This window comes from Rhineura floridana, chromosome 2 (assembly GCF_030035675.1).
Source record: "Rhineura floridana isolate rRhiFlo1 chromosome 2, rRhiFlo1.hap2, whole genome shotgun sequence".
NCBI classification, from domain to species: Eukaryota; Metazoa; Chordata; class Lepidosauria; order Squamata; family Rhineuridae; genus Rhineura; species Rhineura floridana.
In genome coordinates this window covers 78,707,940-78,727,104 of record NC_084481.1, presented here as the reverse complement: position 1 = coordinate 78,727,104, position 19,165 = coordinate 78,707,940, and the positions used below count along the sequence as shown (strand labels likewise).

General features: G+C 44.3%; 1 protein-coding gene across 2 annotated transcripts in view; it reads right to left on the bottom strand.

Moving 5' to 3' along the window:
- The window catches only part of SNX4 (sorting nexin 4), an 80,600-nt gene that overhangs the window by 50,863 nt on the left and 10,572 nt on the right, over positions 1 to 19,165 (bottom strand). For both annotated transcript variants that reach the window (XM_061609026.1, XM_061609027.1), the window contains 3 exons: positions 18,226 to 18,375; positions 16,454 to 16,501; positions 11,315 to 11,370 (listed from right to left, as the gene is read on the bottom strand). In XM_061609026.1, the coding sequence (XP_061465010.1) occupies positions 11,315 to 11,370; positions 16,454 to 16,501; positions 18,226 to 18,375 (254 nt within the window). The remainder of the gene's footprint in view (positions 1 to 11,314; positions 11,371 to 16,453; positions 16,502 to 18,225; positions 18,376 to 19,165) is intronic.

Here is a 19,165-nt window from a genome sequence, read left to right as displayed (position 1 = left end):
TCGGAAGTTAATTTGGCAATTGGGTCCGGCACCGGGATGTAGTGTTCAGTAGGTGCAGGGGATTTGAGGACCTTGGCCCCTTTGAGAGCTGGAGCGGACGAAGTTGAAGGCGCAGTCTGGAGACCAAGGGTGTGAAGTACCCTACGTGCGAGCGGTTGGTAATCTGAGGTATTGAACAAGCGATACGATGTATCCTCCTCATGATCTGAATAGTCGCTCCAGTCGTCTCCTTCAACATGGTCAGTGAAAGTTAACTCCTCCGCATACGAGGCTTCGTCCGTACATCTGCCTCTGGCTACATCAAAGGGATCTGGTGAGCAGGAAGGATGAGCAGCATGGAACGCACGTTGGTCCATGTTGAGTGGGGGTATGGCAGGAACCTGTGGTAGTGACTGCATTCGTGTGAAATAAGCCAGCATGGCTTGGAGTTGGGAGAGGAAAACAGGAGACAGCTGCAGACCAGATGTGTGAGATGTATGTGCCTGGGGGGCTATTGGAACAGATGTCTGAGGCGGTAAGCCAGAGGTAGGTTCGTTAGGCGAACCGTGAGGGGGAAAGCCTAGAAACTCTTCCTCGTCAGAGGCCGTAGCAGGAGAATGGAAAATATCACTTATGTGTGTCTGTGCTGTGGTAGTTGTTGGCACAGAGACATAACGAGGGCGCTTTGGTTTACTATGGCTGGAAAGATGTTTTGTCTTAGCCAGTGCTTTGGCATGTCTGGTCTTAGACGTGTTAGTATGTTGTGGCTTGGCTGATTGTGGCATGTCTGGCTGATCTGGCACCATGTGTGTTGATGGTGACATGCCTGGCTGTTCTGCCATCTTATATGAACCTGGGTGCAGTACACTGCCACGGAGGGGGCAGGATGTAAAGACCCGAACTGGCACAGCGTACTACCACGGAGGGGGTAGGATACACTGGCAGATGGCGAATGCACTGCCACAGAGGGGGCAGAATGCACAGAGGTATCAGCGTTAATATAATATAGGCTGTTTAGAGTAGGCACACTCAGATTAGTGCTGTAGGCTGGGTTTTTGGCTTGTTCACGGCCCCATAGGGGGCAGGATATGTAATGTAAATCAGATTTAATACAATTCAGCCACTGATATTAAAGCTCCAGCCTTGATAATGTAATCCAGCCACTAGGATTAAAGCTCCAGCCTTGATAATGTAATCCAGCCACTAGGATTAAAGCTCCAGCCTTGATAATGTAATCCAGCCACTAGGATTAAAGCTCCAGCCTTGATAATGTAATCCAGCCACTAGGATTAAAGCTCCAGCCTTGATAATACAATCCAGCCCACTAGGATTGGAGCTCCAGCCTTGATAATATAATTCAGCCACTATGATTACAGCCACAGTAAAGTGTGTAAATCAGTTGTGTGTAAATTAGTCAGCAGCACATATACACAAACGTACGGATAGATAGTCTGTAGGGGAGGTATCCGATAATAAGGGGAACAAAAAGGGCGGGAAATTCAAATTCTGAAAGATGAAAAAAATGGCGCCTGGAAAAAAGGAGCGGGAAAAAATGGCAGAGAGGGAAGAAGCAATGGCGGCCATCGGAGGCGAACTGGAGGAAGGGCTGCCCAGCCGATCTCGCCAAAAACCGCAGTAGCGGCTCCAAAAAATCCCCGGAGAAAACAGGTAGGGGAAAAACGGCAGCCACCGCAGAGAGAGCCGCCGTCGCGGTCTGTAAAGCCCTCAGTGGGATTTAAGCCACGTTGCGAGGGCGATCTGAGGCAGAGGGTTAACGGCAGGAGCCGCAGCTGCAAGCTCCCGCTGAGATCGGATAAGCCGCAGCCGCGGCAACCGATCGGGGGGGGGAGAGGTTAACAGCGATCAGGATCAGAAGCGATCAAAAGGGGAGAACCGCAGCCGCGGTCCTTGAGGGAGCCCCCTGGCTAAAAAGACAACTGAGCGGGGGGGGGGCTAGAAACTGCCAAAACGAAGAGAGCCGCAGCCGCGGTCTCAGAGGGAGCCCCCAGTCAAGTAAATAAAAATAGACTGAATGGCTCTGAGGGAAGGGTGAGGAAGCCGCAGCCGCGGTCCCTGAGGGAACCCTCAGAGGCTAAACACAAACAGAAAAAGAGAAAGGATTTAAAGACAAATACGAGACTTAGCTAAATGCTATGAAAATTCCAATCTTGTTCGTACGAAGGCAAGAATGAACTGGAGAGTGGGAGGGGCATGACGTCCCTAGTCTTGACTTCAAAAACATTCTTGCCTTCGCACGATAGGTGGAACTATTTCCCACAGTGATGGCCCACTTCCTATGGAAAATACTTTCAAACTAGCCCCACTACTCTAAAATAATGTGCAAGATTAATATACCAAAAAAATGAGAGAATTCTCCCCGCAGTTGGTGTTTGTTGATTTTGGCATTTTGCCAGCATTTGAACTATAAATGAAATAGCTATCTACAGTCCAGTTTCCCTTTCTTACAGCAACAGGAGACAAAGAGGTCTGAAAAAGAATAAGCAAGCATGGCTGAAATAAATGTAAAAGTGGCCTAGGGAATGAAAGGAAATCAGAGAGTTGCCTTTATCAGTACCTGTTTCGGCCAACACAAACAGAGGCACTAATCTCATCATGCAAGCTGTTGCCACGTTCTGCATTCGCTTTTTGAAAAGGAGCTGGTGGAGTTATAAGAGAAAGCAACCAAAAATGTTGCCCTTGGTGAATTTTGTTTCAACATGTGAGTGACATGAGATTATGAAGCATGATGAGAGAGCTTAATCAATGCATCACTTAGATATGCTTGTTTCCATCAGCAAGCCACAACATTTTAGCATCTCTAAGTCATTGCCCAAGACAAGAAGAGATCTGTGTTTAGTTCAAGACCAGCTACAACAGCTAATATTTTGAAATGCTATTGTTAGCAAACAGTTTCCAACTATTAAATCAAAAAGGGGTTGTGTAACAGGCTGAAAATCTTTTAGTTACTAGTGTGCTCAGCCTTTTGACTGGTTAAAAGACAAAATATCAAAATTCCCAAGACCTTCTCCTCAAAGTTTTTTTCCTCTGCAACTGAAATAGAAAGAAAAGGAGCCATAACTGGCCACTAAACCTTGCAGCAGAAGGAAAATGTGAAGGAACATTTTAACAAGTCATGAAATCAGCTGAATACTGAGTTGCAGCAGAAATGAAATGCCCCAAAAATCAGCCATGAAAAATATATCAAAACTGTAACAGCTTTACAGCTCCACCCTATACATATCAACTGAGAATAGCGTTTAATTGGGCTTATTCCCAGATTAGTAGATATAGGACAGGGTGGGGAATCTGTGCCCCTCTAACGCTGTTGGACTCCAGCTCCAATAAACCCTAGCCTGTATGGCCAATGATCAGGATAATGGGAGCTGGAGTCCAATAATATCTGGAGTGCCACAGGTTCCTCATCCCTGCTATAGGATCTCAGCCTTCAGGACAATACTTGCACTTATATCAGTTCCCATACTCTATTCACAGTAAAGCAGCATGTGGGCTTCTGACTGCATCATTACGTTATTCCTTCACCCCTTGGGTGTTCACCACTGTGGGTGAGCCTAAGGATTTATTAGTAGATAAATGCCATAGTATGTCCTTGAGACAAGCATAACCTATCTGCTTATAGACAGTGTTGGGTGGAAGTATGTTGTAGGAGAAAATGGAAGGATAGCAAAGAACTTGAAGATATATATGTAGAAAGTAGGAACATCTGTAGTATATAAATAAAAGGGGGAAGAATACTCTTAAGGGGGGAGGGAGAGGAAAAGATTAGGCCCAAAGAATTGGGGAAAGGGAATGAGGATAAGCTTTCGAACTTAGTGAGTTCTTTGGAGATAGGGATAGCCTGTAACTGAGGGCCAATAAGCTGAAACTGAATTCTGAAAAGACAGGATGGGTGGGTAGTTCCTGGGTTCTGGAATCAGAAAGAAATTCTGTTCCAGATGGGGTCACTCTTCCCTTGAAACAGCAGGTATGAAATGTGGGGGTGCTCATAGATCCATCACTGTCACCTCAGGCTCAAGTTGCCTCAGTGTGTAGAAGCACATTTTATCAGCTTTCGCTGGCTTGCCAGCTATGGCTGTTTCTAGACAGGCACTGAGATCCAGGGACTGGCAATCTCTCAAATAGATTATTGTAGTGCAGTCTTTGTGGGGCCACTCTTGAAGACAGCCCAGAAGCAGCAAGACAGTACAAAATGTGGCCAGTCAGTTATTGAGTGGATCAATGTATCTGTACCATATAAACACCAGTCATGTAGAAATAACATTGGCTGACAGTATACTACCGGGTCAGGTATCAAAGTGCTTGTGACGATTTATAAAGCCCTAAACAACTTGGAACCTGAATACTTGAAGGAGCACCTTCTCTGATATCAACCTGTCCAAGAGTTAAGTTCTGCAGGAAAAGGCCCTTTTGGTTGTCCCACAATTGAATGAGATCTCTCATGCAGTGACCCATGAAAGGGCCTTCTCTACAACAGCAGCCTAACTGTAAACCACTGACTATTAACTTTTCACCACCAGCTGAAAACACATCCATTTTCTCAAGCATTTGGTGACTAGATGGAGAGTTAGTTTATTGCTACATTATCACTTTGTTTTATTTTTAATTTTATTTATTTATTTAATTTATTAAATGTCTATCCCACCCTTCCTCCCAAAGGAGTGCAAGGAATTTTTATGTTTTACCTGTCCTGGTATTTATATTGCTGGACCATTTTATTCTCTACTGTGTTTTACTGTACCCTGCCCTAGTGTTATTTTTGAGCACGGGTGGGCTAAAAGCACCCTTAAAATAAATGTAAGTACAATCAACCTATGGTCATTCACTGTACTGGGGATTTTCTTTTTTCCTTCTAGTTTTGCAAATAAAATATAATAGTTGCTGAATCAAAACAAAGTGCATCTAGCTCAGCTTTTTGTTTCCAGACTCTGAGTTCACCAGCACAGCAGGAAGATAATGGGCCTCCTCTACTGTCTGGGAATATCTGAGATCTCTCTCTCAGTATTATCAACCCATCATTGCACATTAACAGTGTTGATTAAAAAGTTATTTTAATGGAACAGAAACAGCCTTGTTTAACATGCTATAGGAAGGGTAGAGTGGGGAGTGCTATACTGTCTTCCTGGACCTCTCAGTGGCTTTTGATATTATCAACCAAAGTGGCTTTTTTGGTCGGCTAACAGGATTACACTTAGGAGGCACTGTATTATAATGGCTTAGATCCTTCTTGGATGATCATTCTCAGAAAGTGATGCTGGGAGACTTTTGCACTGCCTGTGGCTTGGGGATTCCAGAGAGGTCCATTTTGTTCTCCATGCTGTTCAACATCTACATGAAACCACTGGGAGAAGTCATCCAAAAGTTTGGGCTGCAATGTCATAAGAATGCTGACAACACTCAGCTCTACCTCTCCTTTCCATCTTCTGATGCCAAAGAGGCTGTTGAAATCTTAAACCTGTGCCTGGCAGCAGTTCTAGGATGGATACGAGCAAAGAAACTGAGGCTGAATCCAAGCAGGATGGAGGTGCTATGGTAGGTAGATCCTAGCTCCAGAAAATGATTGACAGGTTGTACTGGTCTTAGTACCACCCCATCTAACTATGCAATTTGGGAGTGTTCCTGGACTCAGTGGTGACTAGGGATGCCCAGGTGGCATCAGTGACCAAGAGTTTTTTACCAGCTCTGGTTGGTATACCAATTGTCTCCTGTCTAGAAAGGGCTGACCTTGCTCTATGCTATGGTCACTTACAGACCTTGACTACTGCAATGCATTCTATGTGAGGCTGCATTTGAAGATTTTTCAGAAACTGCAGCTGTCAAAGTCCTGTTGGAAGCAAGGCAGTCAGTATCTGTAATGTTTTTATTATATCGGCTAAATTGGTTATCAGTGCATTCCAGGCCCAATTCAAAGTGCTGGTTTTGACCTTTAAAACCCTAAGCTATTTGAGCCAAAGCTATTTATTGGACAGCTAGCACCCATATCTTCTGCTCATACCTTAAGATCTGCTTCTAATACTCTCTTAGTGTGCCCACACCTTAGGTCAGTACGATGGGCGACAATGAGGGAGAACCCTTTTCCATGGGGGCCCCATGGTTATGGAACTCCCTGTCATGAGGCAGGAAGGGAGGGGGTGGAGAGACGAGGGCGAGATAGATGACGACTTGGACTACGGGTAGGGGGCAGGCAGTGGGATGGACTCGCAGGGTGCTCCAGCCCGTCTTTGACAACTCATCCCCCTCAGCTCCCGATGCCCCTGTAGAAGCTCCACCTGGCCCATCTAACACTCTTCAATTGGACACGCCCCCACCACCCGCACAAGAGGCTCAACCTCGAATGTCAGATGTTCCCCAGACGAGCGCTGCCCAGCTTCCAATGCCTGAACTTACTGTTAGCAGCTCCCCTCTGTTGGAGGGGGAAGCTGAGATCAAACCACCTTCACCTCGCGCTTGGAGGCACTCGAGGTGGGAAGTTCAACCATCAGAGCTGAGGCAGAGTCTTCATTTGTGCACGCAATCCAAGCCTACTTAAGCTGACTTGGGGGGGGGGGGGAACCCAGCTACTAAGTCAATGTCTAAGAGTCATGCTTAGTCAGAGCTAGAGAAGACCTGAGTTCCTAGAAAGAGTTAGGTTGATGAGGCAAACTGCTTTGGATGTATCTATTACTTTAATAAAAAGAGAAAACGGCACAGCCGAGTGAATCCTTCGACTTTGGGCAGGACAGTTTGACTCAGCCACAACCTTCTCCAACCGACATCCCCATAACAAAAGGAATGGAAGCAAGTGGCGGAGCAGGGGAGGACATACAGAAAGCTGTTGAAACCTTGATAACAGAAGTTCAGAGCCTCCGAACTGAGACCCAGTCTCTAAGAATCAAGAACCAGACCTTGCATCTCCAAATGACTCAACTTGTGACTCACGTGATCCCCACGCAGTAAGGACAGGGGCCCTTCCCACCAGTAGCCCAAGTCAAGACGCCAGTGGGAATGCCCACCAGCTACGGTGGGAAAGTAGAACAATTCACCACGTTCATAGCCCAGTGCGAGCTTTACATAAGAGTGCGGCAGTCGGAATTCCCTAATGACAACTTGAAGGTGGTGTTCATTATCAGTCTCTTAGAAGGACAGGCAGCCCCGTGGGCCAGCCTGCTGTTGCTCCGAAATGACCAAGTGTTGACCCAGTACCGCCTTTGATGACGCCATGGCCGAGATCTTTCGAGACTCCTGGTGGAGATAAACCATATCCCGCCAACTAGGAAACCTGCAACAGGGGAAAAACTGTTGGGACTTATACTAACACCCTTCGTATCCTTGCCCAGGAAATGGACTTTAACTATTTTGGTTTAATGTATTTGTACCACAATGGGCTCAGCATGGAGGTCCTAGACGAGTTGGTGCGTGCCCCACAGCCAAGTACTTTCCCAGACCTGGTCCAGTTGTGCCTGCAGATAGACAGCCAGCTTGAAAGTCGACACCAGGAGCGCAAAGCTGAGACGGCTCGATCCCTGCCACCCTTACTACACCCTTGTACCCGCATCTCCCCTGGAATGGGAACCTCAATGCCACCGGGGTTGGAGCCCATGCAGATAGGGGGGCACGGCCGCACCTGAGGGAGGCAGAGAAAGAAGCATCGGAGAGAGGGACTATGTCTACACTGCGGGAAGGCAAGACATACCCCTCCAAGTCACAAAAAGCCCTGGCGCAGGAAAACTTCAAATCCCAGCTCTTGTAGAGGTCCACAAGTTGGGATCGACCGTGAGTCAGCAACCTCAAGTTAAGCCTCTCCCACCGAAGTCTGCCCTACACTTGCCAGTCCGCCTAGGCTAACCCACCAGGCAAGACGTTCAGGTGTTTGCTATGGTAGATGCAGGCGCATCCAGCAACTTTATGGACTTGAGCTTTGCCTAGAGGCACAGCATGCCAATCATCAAGCTTGAGACACCGCTGTCCATGGAAACCATTGATGGGCGGCCCCTGACATCAGGGCAGTAACTCAGGGCACAGTTGAGAGTGGAAATACCAGGACACATGGAAAGGATGTCGTTCTATCTAGCTGATTTGCCTGGGTTCCTGGTGGTACTGGGAATGACCTGGCTGGCCCAGTACAATTCTGTCATCTCTTGGGGAAAGGCTATAATGACCTTCCAATTGGATTACTGTGAGCGGCATTGCCACCCTCCAGAGGTGGCCGTTCCAGCAACGCTGGCTGCCACGTCCCCACTCAAGGAGACCCATCTGCCTAACAAATACAAAGATTTTCAGGACACTTTTGATAAAAAGGAAGCTGACCAGCTTCGTCCCCCCATCCTTATGACTGTGCTATAGACTTGGTCCAGGGGGCTAACATTCCCCCAGGGCACATTTATTCCCTGTCAGAGCTAGAATTGGTGGCGCTGAGGGAGTTCCTGGACTCCTTGCAGCGAGGGTTCATTCAACCCTCCAAGTCATCCGTAGAGGCCCTGCTGCTTTTTGTCAAGAAGAAAAGCTGGGAGCTGCATCCTTGTCATGACTACAGGGAGCTTAACAAGATCACCATCCCCAACAGCTACCCCTTGCCTCTTATCAACGAGCTGCTGGAGTGCCTGCATACAGCTAAAATCTATACTAAGCTAGACCTACGCGAAGCTTACAACCTTGTCAGAATCAGAGAGGTAGATGAGTGGAAAACTGCTTTCAAACTCGGTATGGCCACTTTGAGTGGCTATGCTGTTCGGACTACTGAATGCCCCAGCTGTATTCCAAAATCTCATGAATGTCATCTTCCTGGACTACCTAGACCATTTTATGGTAGTTTATTTAGATGACATCCTTATTTACTCTGACTCCTCATAGCAGCATAAGTCGCATGTGAGGGCAGTGCTGCAGAGACTAAGAGAGCATCACCTATACACCAAGCTGGAGAAGTGTGGTTTACACTTGACTACCCTAGACTTTCTGGGTTACCATATCACCCACAAAGGAGTCAAAATGGATCCAGGGAAGGTGTGCTGCGTGCTCTCCTGGCACACACACCCCAAAACCAAGAAAGACCTACAGCTGTTTCTGGGGTTTCCCAACTATTATCCATGTTTCATCACAGCCTTCTCCAACTTGACTGGCCTGCTTACTGATTGCCTAAAAGGATTGTGGCGAATGGTGACTCTGGACTTTATCGCAGACTGCCTGCTTCTTAGGGGAAAACATTGGTTTTGGTAGTCATGGACACCTTCAGTAAAATGGCTCATTTCATCCCGTCTCTGATTGCCCAGTTGTTTGTTCAACACATTTTCTGGCTGCACAGACTCCCCCATCAGTTTGGTCCCAGACTGGGGGTCCCAGTTCATGGCTGCTATTAGAGAGCGAGCTGAGGATGTCATCCGCACCCCACCCCCAGGCAGATGGGCAAACAGAGAAAGTGAATGCAACTTTGGAGCAGTACCTCAGCTGTTATGTGAACCACTAGCAAGATAACTGGGTATTCTTGTTGCCCCTAGCTGAATTCACTTACAACAATTCGGTACACGCCTCCACTCAGCAGACATTGTTCTTTGCCAATTTTGGCTACCATCCATGCACCTTCACCACCCCCAGCAATAATCTGGCCATCCCAGCGGCAGCAGAGTTTGTGCAATTGTTGCAAGCAATGCAGCAACTGCTACAAGAACAACTAGCCAGAGCTAAAGGCAACTACAAGAGAGTAGCAGATCAGCATTGCCAGCTGGGCCCTGAAATTCAAGTGGGCAACAAAGTGTGGCTCTCCACTCATAACTTGTCAACACGGCTTCCCTGCCACAAGTTAGAGGTGTGGAGGTTGGGTCCTTTCAAAGTAGAAGTACAAATCAACCCGGTCGCCTTACACTTACCCACCTCCTTAAAGATCCACCCAGTATTTTACCAATCCCTGCTCACCCCAGAGAAGCCGCCAGACGCCTACTGACCACCCGAGGCTCCACCCCCACCAGTCATGGTCAATGGTCAAGAGAAGTATGAAGTGGAGCAGATCCTCGATTCTCGCCGGCGTCGAGGAAAGCTGCAATATCTGACCCATTGGAAGGGTTCAGTCTGAAGGAAAGATCCTGGGAGGCAGCAACAGATGTTCACATGCCGGATTTAGTGAGAGTTCCATGAAGCTTATCCAGACAAGCACAAGCCCCTGGGGTGGGGGGAAATCAGCATGGAGGGGATGATGATGTGAGCCAGGGAGGGAGGGGGTGGATAGACGAGGGCAAAACAGATTATTATGACTTGGACTGGGACCCAAGGGAGGGGGCAGGGAGCTGAGTGGACTCACAGGGAGCCCCCGCCCATCTTTTACAGCTGAGACCCCTCAGCTCCTGATCCCCATGTGGAAGCTCCACCTGGCCCGTCTGACACTCTTCAATTGGACACACCCCTGCTGCCCACACCTCACACGTCTGCCATTTCCCAGACGAGCGCTGCCCAGCTTCCCATGCTGGAACTGACTGTTAACAGCCCCCCTCTGTTGGAGAGAGAAGTTGAGATCCAACCACCTTCATTTGCTCACGTGATCCAGCCTACTTAAGCTGACTCAGGGTGGTGGTGGAGCTGATTGCTGAGTTAACGTCTTGGAGCTGAAAAGTCATGCTTAGTCAGAGCTAGAGCAGAGCTGAGTTCCTAGAAGAGTAGTTAGGTTAATGAGGCACACTGCTTTGGATGTGCCTATTACTTTAATAGAAAGAGAAAAAGCCACAGCCGAGTCTGAGTCCCTCAACTTTGGGCAGGACACTCCCTCCCACTGAAATTGCACCAAATATCTATGCTTCAGGGCTTTTCAGAAGGCCCAGAAATGGCCTTTCAGGCATGATGTTTCTTAGTTGCGTGACTGACTGTCCGATTCTGTAATGTTTGTATCAAATGTTGATTTGTAGTGTTAAGGTTTAAATTTTTTAATTGTGTGTTGTTTTTGTCTTTTGTTTTGCTTCTAAACCGCTTTGAATGGGCATTTGCCCAGAAAGAGAGTCTTAATTTTAAAAAAAATAAAAACTTCATCTTGTTAGTTTTCAGTTAGTGTGTGTTACAGATTACATTATTCCCACTTTACAAGTGGATCACTAAGGATGACATGCAGCAAAGTTTGTCCGTATGCCAGTACCAGTAGGTAAGTTCTGAGGTAAGATCAAAACCTAGCGTATTCACTGGACCATGTTTGGCTTCTGCTGCAAAACAATAAGGTTTTCCCTGCCAAACCCATGCATATTTTCTCCAAAGAATGGGTTTTCTTTCTTCTTTTTTAAATAAAATTTAAGTCAATAAGTAATGCTTACACATTAACTACAACCCTAATCCAGAAAAAAAAGCAACCAATATAACACAACACACTTACCTGTCTGGATTTTTCACTCTGAATGTTGCATTAAGAGCTTTTAACCTAGAATCTGCCTGACAGAGGAAGAACACATATACTAATTTTATTAACTTAATTACATTTAAAAACAAAAGAAGCATCAAATGACGACCTTTTTCAAAGCATCTGTAGCCATCACACACATATATAATATGTCCTATACTATGAGAAAAAATCACAGAGAGAAACATTTTATGAAAGTGGTTCAGCACAAGTTCAATACAGCCCCTTGTAGGAGACACTTCATACAGGACAAAATTCCTACATTAAAGGCACTACCAAAATTATCAAGGGGCTGGAGCAACTCCCCTATGAGGAAGGGTTGTGACATTTTGGGCTTCTCAGTTTAGAAAAAAATGTAAGGAGAGGAACATAATATACATGTATAAGAGTATGCATAGTGTAGAGAAAGTGGCTAAACATGGGAAGGGCCATAGGTCAGTGGTACAGCATCTGCTTTGCATGCAGAAGGTCTCTTATTCAATTCCCAGCATTTCCAGGTAGGGCTAGAAAAGACTGCCTCCCTAAAACCCTAGAGAGCCACTGCCAGTCAGTGTAGACAATACTACTAGATGGGCCAGTGGTCTGACTTGGTATAAAGCAGCTTCATATGACAGTATGGTTCTTCTTTTTTATATAATTCTAGAACCCAGGGCCATCCATTGAAGCTGAATGTTGGAAGATTCAGGACAAAAAAAACTCCACACAGCACGGTTAAGCTATGGAATTTGCTCCCACAAGAAGCAGTAATGGCCACCAACTTGGATGGCTTCAAAAGAGAATTATGCATATCCATAGAAGATAAGGCTATCCGTGGCTTACTAACCATGATGGTGATGTTCTACCTCCAGTGTCAGAGGCCTCTGAAAACCAGGTGCTGGGAATCACAGGTGGGGAGAGTGCTATTGCACTCAGGTCCTGCTTGCAAGCTTCCCATTAGGCACCTGGGTGGCCCCTGTGAGAACAGGATGCTGGACTAGATGAACCTTTGGTCTGATCCAGGCAGGGCTCTCAATTTCTATGCCTTCTTACCATGAAGCCAATGTTGCATGGAAGCGAGTAGTAATTACGATCGTATGCAGGTGCTCTATGGCTGAGCTATGAGCTTTTACCTTTTTAAACATGAGCTATTAAGCCCACTTCAAATGTGGTTTCAAATCCTTGTGTGTGGCTTTTTTAAAAAAAGAACTCTGAATCTGAATCACAGTGTTGGTGCTGATGTAACCATTCAGCACACTGAAGGCCAGTGAGGGAAGGGTGGAAGAAATTCACAGTCCAAATTGATAAGTCTGAGAAGGAGCACACATTGCTTGAATATACTCTGTATGCATTAGCCAATAGAAGCACTGGGGAGGAGTCAGGGAGAAACATGTACCTTCTTAAGATGCTTTGTTGTACTTGGAACTACATGGATTAGTGCATTAAAATACCCTATGAGTGCAATTCACATGTCATTTACTTCATCCATTTACCTAGAAGCACACAAAAAATTGCCAGTGTTTTTTTAGGATAAACTACACATTAAGTTAATCATGTTTTTTAAAAACTATGCTTAATGCTACCACTCCTATTCTGAAGGAAAAACAGTTGCAGGGCTCCCAATCTGGATCAGGATCCTGCACTTGTTTCTTGCCAAAATCTCCCCCTCCCTTGGCAGATATTTGCCCAAAGGCAATATAAGCACAACTAGAGGTAGGAAGTTTTCAGTGGTAAAGGTGTGAAATCCTAATCCAGATCAGCAATGAGGTACTGGATCAGGGCACTATGGCTATTTTTCCTTCAAAAGTGCTTTATTTTTTGAATTGTGATTAACATGTAATTTAACCTTAGAAGAGCCTGAAATACCCTTTAATATTGCCCTGCTGAGAACATAATAATTCACTGGTTTCCACAAGAGTGATGTGCATTTGTGGTTGGGATTATGGCAAAGCACTCATAATGCAGAGCTGTTTGTTTTTAGCTTTGATGGAAATACTGTTCTACCAATGCTGTTCTACCAGTCAAGCAGAGGCAGTGAAGCCACACCCCACGAGACAAAGAAGAGAAGACTAGTAGTAGTGGGAGACTCCCGACAGCATGGTGTTGAAACCCAACTATGCCAAGGAGAGCCATGGACTCGTTAGGTATGCTGTCTCCCTGGAGGCTGGGTTAGAGATATGACTGAAGGGTAGCCATCACTCAAAGTGTCCACTGACATGTATCCCTTCCTTCTCACCCACGTGGGAACAAGTGATACTGCTAAGCAGAGCTGCGAAGAAATCATGTCAGACTTTGAAGCTCTGGAAAGGAAACTCAAGGACTTTGGGGTCCAGATAGTTTTCTCATCCATCCTTCCAGTACTTAGAAAAGGTGTAGAAAGGGAAAGAAAAATACTGTGAGTGAATGACTGGCTACAAAGGTGGTGCTAACACAAGAGACTTGGATTCTGGGACCATGGGCTACACGACTGCTGGCAAGTGATGAGTTGCCCCTCACAAAGACTGGGAAGAATGTGTTTGGCCACAGCATGGAGAACTTAATCAGGAGGGCTTTAAACTAAATCCTAAGGAGAGGGAGACACAAACTTGGAGGTAACAATTGACAAAGGCTTATGCACAATAATAGGTACTGAACGAATAGCTCTAATGAGGCCCAATAACAGTCTTCATAAAAATGAAGGAAGGAAGTCAGGCCGTAAATCACATGGTCTTTAGTATAAAGACATCAGTGCCCAGAGTATGAGAAAAAATCAGTACGAACTTGAACACTTAATACAGGAGAGCAATTACAACTTGATAGATATAACTGAAACTTGGTGGGATGACTCCCATGACTGGAATACAGCAATTGAAGGATATAACTTGTTCAAAAAGAACAGAAGGAATAGAAAGGGAGGTGGAGTCACACTATATGCTAAAAATATATCTCCCTGCACAGAAATATGAGGAGGATGAGCTTGGTAGCTCCACCAAGAGCATCTGGATTAAACTAAATGGGGCAAGGAATAAAAGGAACATGGTGGTTGGAGTCTACTACCAACCACCCAATTAAGGAGAACACAAGGATGAAACTTTTGAAAAACAAACTGCCAATGTTTCGAGGAGGCATGATGTAGTAATAATGGGGACTTCAATTACCCCAATATTTTGGGAGTTAAATTCTACCAAACATGGCCCTACCAAGAAATTCCTGACTTGTGTTGGAGATCCCTTTCTCCTACAGAAAGTGGAGGAAAGAACTAGAGGAACAGCTATCCTTGACTTAATTCTAACCAATAGAGATGTCTTAGTGGATGAAGTGGCAGTTAGGGGAACTCTGGGGGGAAATGCCCATGTTATACTTTACTTGATATTAAAAGGAAACAAAAGCTGAGAGTAGCCATACGCATACCCTGGACGTCAGGAAAGCCGATTTTAAACTCAGAACAATGATAAGTAAGGTTCCATAGCAAGCAACCCTAATGAGAAAAGGAGTCTGAGATGGGTGGAAGTTTCTAAAAAAGGAAATTCTAAAGGCACATTGGCAAACAATTCCAACAAGGAAAAAAGGTGGAAGACAGCAGAAGAAGCCAATGTGGCTTCACAAAAAGCTTAGAGATGACCTGAAAACTGAAAAAGGACACAGGAAGTGGAAGGCAAGCCAGACCACAAAGGAATATAGACAGCTAGCATGGAATTGCAGGGATGGTGTCAGGAAGGCTAAAGCTGAGAATGAGGTTGAAGTTAGCAAGGGATGCCAAAAGCAACAAAAAAATATTTCTTCAGGTACATCCATAGTAAAAGACAGAGAAAAGAAATGGTGATACAACTACTTAATGAGGATGGCACAATGATGACAAAGAAAAGGCAGAAGTGCTCAATTCCTACTTTGGCTCAGTCTTCCTCCAAAAGAGAGTCTATGACTCTCCTGGCAAACATGAAGTTGAAGATGCAGGATTGCAGCTTAAGACTGATAGACAAATAGTCAAGAAATACCAAATCACTTTGAACGAATTCAAACCTCCAGGGCCTGATGATCTTGATAGGTTGGATCATTGGGCTGAAAACAACTGAATGAAATTTAACAGGGATAAGTGCAAAGTTCTATACCTGGGGGGGGGGGGAACCAGTTGGAATTGTTGATCACAAGCTGAGTATGAGCTAACAGTGTGATGTAGCTGCAAAAAAGGCAAACGCTGTTTTAGGCTGCACTAACAGAAGTATAGTTTCCAAATTGTGTGAAGTACTAGTTCCTCTCTATTCGGTACTGGTTAGGCCTTATCTTGAGTATTGCGTCCAGTTCTCAACACTGCACTTTAAGAATGATGCAGACAAACAGGAACAGGTTCAGAAGAGGGCAACAAGGATGATCAGGGGACTGGAAATAAAGCTCTACGAGAGGAGACTGAAAGAACATGAGAAGAGAAGACTGAGGGGAGAGATGACAACACTCTTTAGGTATTTTTAATGTTCACCGCCCAGAGAGCTGTTGCAAGTCGGGCGGTATATAAGCTTAATAAAATAAAATAAAATAAATAAATTTGAAAGGTTGTCACATAGAGGAGGGCCAGGATCTCTTCTTGATCATCCCAGAGTGCAGGACATGGAATAATGGACTCAAGTTACAGTAAGCCAGATTTCAGCTGAACATTAGGAAAAACTTCCTGTTATAGTAGTACAACAATGGAACCAATTACTTAGAGAAGTGGTGGGCTCTCCAACCATAGAGGAATTCAAGAGGCAGCTGGACAGCCACCTGTTGGGTATGCTTTAATTTGGATTCCTGCATTGAGCAGGGGGTTGGATCTGATGGCCTTATAGGCCCCTTCCAACTCTACTATTCTATGATTCTATAATAAACCATTTTTATCCATGCAGGTCTGTCTGGTGGAAACACAGGCATTCCAGAAGATGATCAGCAGAATAAAATATGCTATCAATCTGGTGGTTTAAAGAAATACTAGAAGCAGTTATTGCAACAGTATTTCAAGTTAAATACAGATGCGTACTGTAGCTACTACGTCACAAAACATTGTAAGTCTGTTTACAATATTATGCCATAACTTTGGTAACTTTCACTTAAATTATAGTTATGACTCTGCAAATTTGGCTTATCCTGTGACAGAATGACATAAATTACAGTAAAAAAGTATATAATTACCTTTAGCTGAAATCCTGTTTCACTCACCATCTCCTTCCATCCACCTTCCTAGAAATCAAATGTTCATTTCAATTTTAATTTTCAATGTATTATAAATGTGAGCACTACCTCTATCACAGCACTGGTTCAACACAAAGTTTACTGAGAAGACACTTTGCTAGCATTTTATTGTATCATGATTTTAAACTGCAGTAAGCTGTCCTACCTGGTGCATGGGCACTAGGAGGTTGGGATAGAAATATTCCTTTTAAAAATAAATATCTAACTGCATTTACATTACAGCCTTGCAAATGAATCCATAAACAGTTACTAGCCCACAGAACATTTCATTATCCCATCTGCTCACACTTATCAATGTAAAATAATTTGTTTTTAAAAAGAAAAAACAAAATCTGTTCCAATTTATAAGAATTTCCTTATCTGTCATCTGGAATCAATTTACTCCAGGCAAGCAGTTGTTTACCTCTGGTATATGTAAGGCTTTGTTTTACTCATTTCATTATTCTCATAAAACAGAGACCAGCTCTGCCTGTTCAGAATTCTGAAGGTTCCCCGACACCTTCCTTCCTACAGGCAAAATACCTGAAATCATATTCAGGGAGAGAGGAGCTATCGGCCAACTCTTGTTATTTTTATTTTCAAAGATTTGCAAACTGATCTCATTCTAAAATATCAGCACAGTGTACAGAAGACCATTGTTTTATCCAGCTACCTCTGTGGCAGCTAATCACCCCTTCTTAACTGCTAGAAAGGATCAACTACCAGAAAAGTAACAGAGCAGGCCAGTGGTCCTCTTCCCCCAACAATGACATCAAGACCCTTCCGTTTTCTTTGCCGATAGGGCACGAGCAATTAGGAAGCCTTCAAAGCTTTTAACAGGCAGAGCCAGACTGCTTTTTACACTGCTCTAATATGTTACAGAAGAAGATGGCAATGGGGGCTTCCAGTACCCAAATTCCACTATCAAAATAAAAATTATATGCTTTTCAAAAAAACCCAAGGGACTTTCAGAAACTGCTCTCCAGTTGCTCATGCCTATAAGGATTACATATCCACTTACTATTTCTAAAGAAGATATCTGCTTGATTGACACAATGGAAGAAGCCATTTCCAGCACAGCGCAAGACAGAGTAGGGAACAGATATCAAGAGCAGGTGTACAAGGTTTGACAGATTTCAGTAACTGAATCCAGGAATCAGTTTATGAGCTGGTACAATCACTACTACTAAAGTATAATATAATAAAGTTGATTTTTCAGTTAAATTGAAGAATCAAATCAAATCCAAGAAACTAGGGGGATAAAACACCCATCCCTTAAAAATGGACTGCAAAATAAACCAGTAAACAACTTGGACATCTGCCCTGCTAGAAGTAATATTATATTTTTAAAAACAAATCCAGACTTCTATTTGATGTCTATAGTGGTTGGCTCTTAGAATTAGAGCAATGTATAACGCTGCTTTGTACTGACTCAGACCATTGGTTTGTCTAACTCAGTACTGTCAACAGTGCAGGGCTGGGAAAAAGTCCTGTGTAAAGTCTTGAAGATCTGTTGCCCGTTAGTAGAGATTCTAACTGGCAACAGATTTCCAGAACTTCACACAGGAGTTTTCCAGGCCTACTCAGAGAATTGAACCTGGCACCTTTTGCAAGCAAAACATGCACTATGTCACTGAGGTTCTGCCCACGATTATATACTCAGATGTATATATATCATGAATTAGCATTAAGGTGAAGAGAGGAAAAAAATCCAACTGACAGTATTAAGATACCTGGGTTAAAAATGCATTAAAAATATTTTCCTGGCAAAGAATGGGATGTGAAGCCACACGCACGAGAAAATTTTCCAAGCCAATTCTTCTTCTTTCTACAAAATCTGGATCCATGTTATCTGCTGATAACTTATGCCAAACAAACTCTGCCTGTGGAACAAGGAGATATGTTAATAGCAGGGTTATGTATACTTCACAGTAAGATAACATAAGAAAAGGTTTCCATCTCTGCAAATTATGTAAATTAAGTATAAAATAGTACAGTAGTGATTTGTTTTATGTAATTTATTATGGGGCAAAGGCTGCTGCTCCTTTAGATTTCACCAGGCCCTGCCCACACATGTGCAAGCTTATCTTCACAAACTTTCAGGGTTGCCAACCTTTTTGGAATTGTGGGCATATTTGGAATTTTGAATGTGTGCCATGGGAACGACCTCTTCTGGTTCCTTCTCTTCCCCCCCCCTCACTCAAGTCTCTTTCTGTCACACACACACCACAGACAGAGAGAAAGCATGCACACAACACTCTTTGTTTTTCCATGGGGCTTGGGTAAATGTTGAATCTAGCAGTACTAAAACAAATTCTTTTGAATTTGCATGATTTTACAAGGGGTCCCCAACCTTTCCCTCCTCCCTGCAAATTAAAGCTTACATTGGTAGACTGCCATCCTCACCACCACATGATGAAGGGGCAAGTGGGGGAAGAGGCACAGAGGCTTTGCAAGCAACAGGGAAAGTCTTCAAGGGTGCCGTTGTGCACACTGGCAACCCCAGAAGGTTGTTTACAAATAAAATATTAATTTAAATAAAATAATTTTAATAAAACATTAAAAGTGGAACACCAAATTCTGTGGTGCGAGTTGTGATGACATCATAGCCTTGGATAAATGTAAGTGTGGGTATTATGTCAATGAAAACACAGAATGAGGTAAAGTTACAAA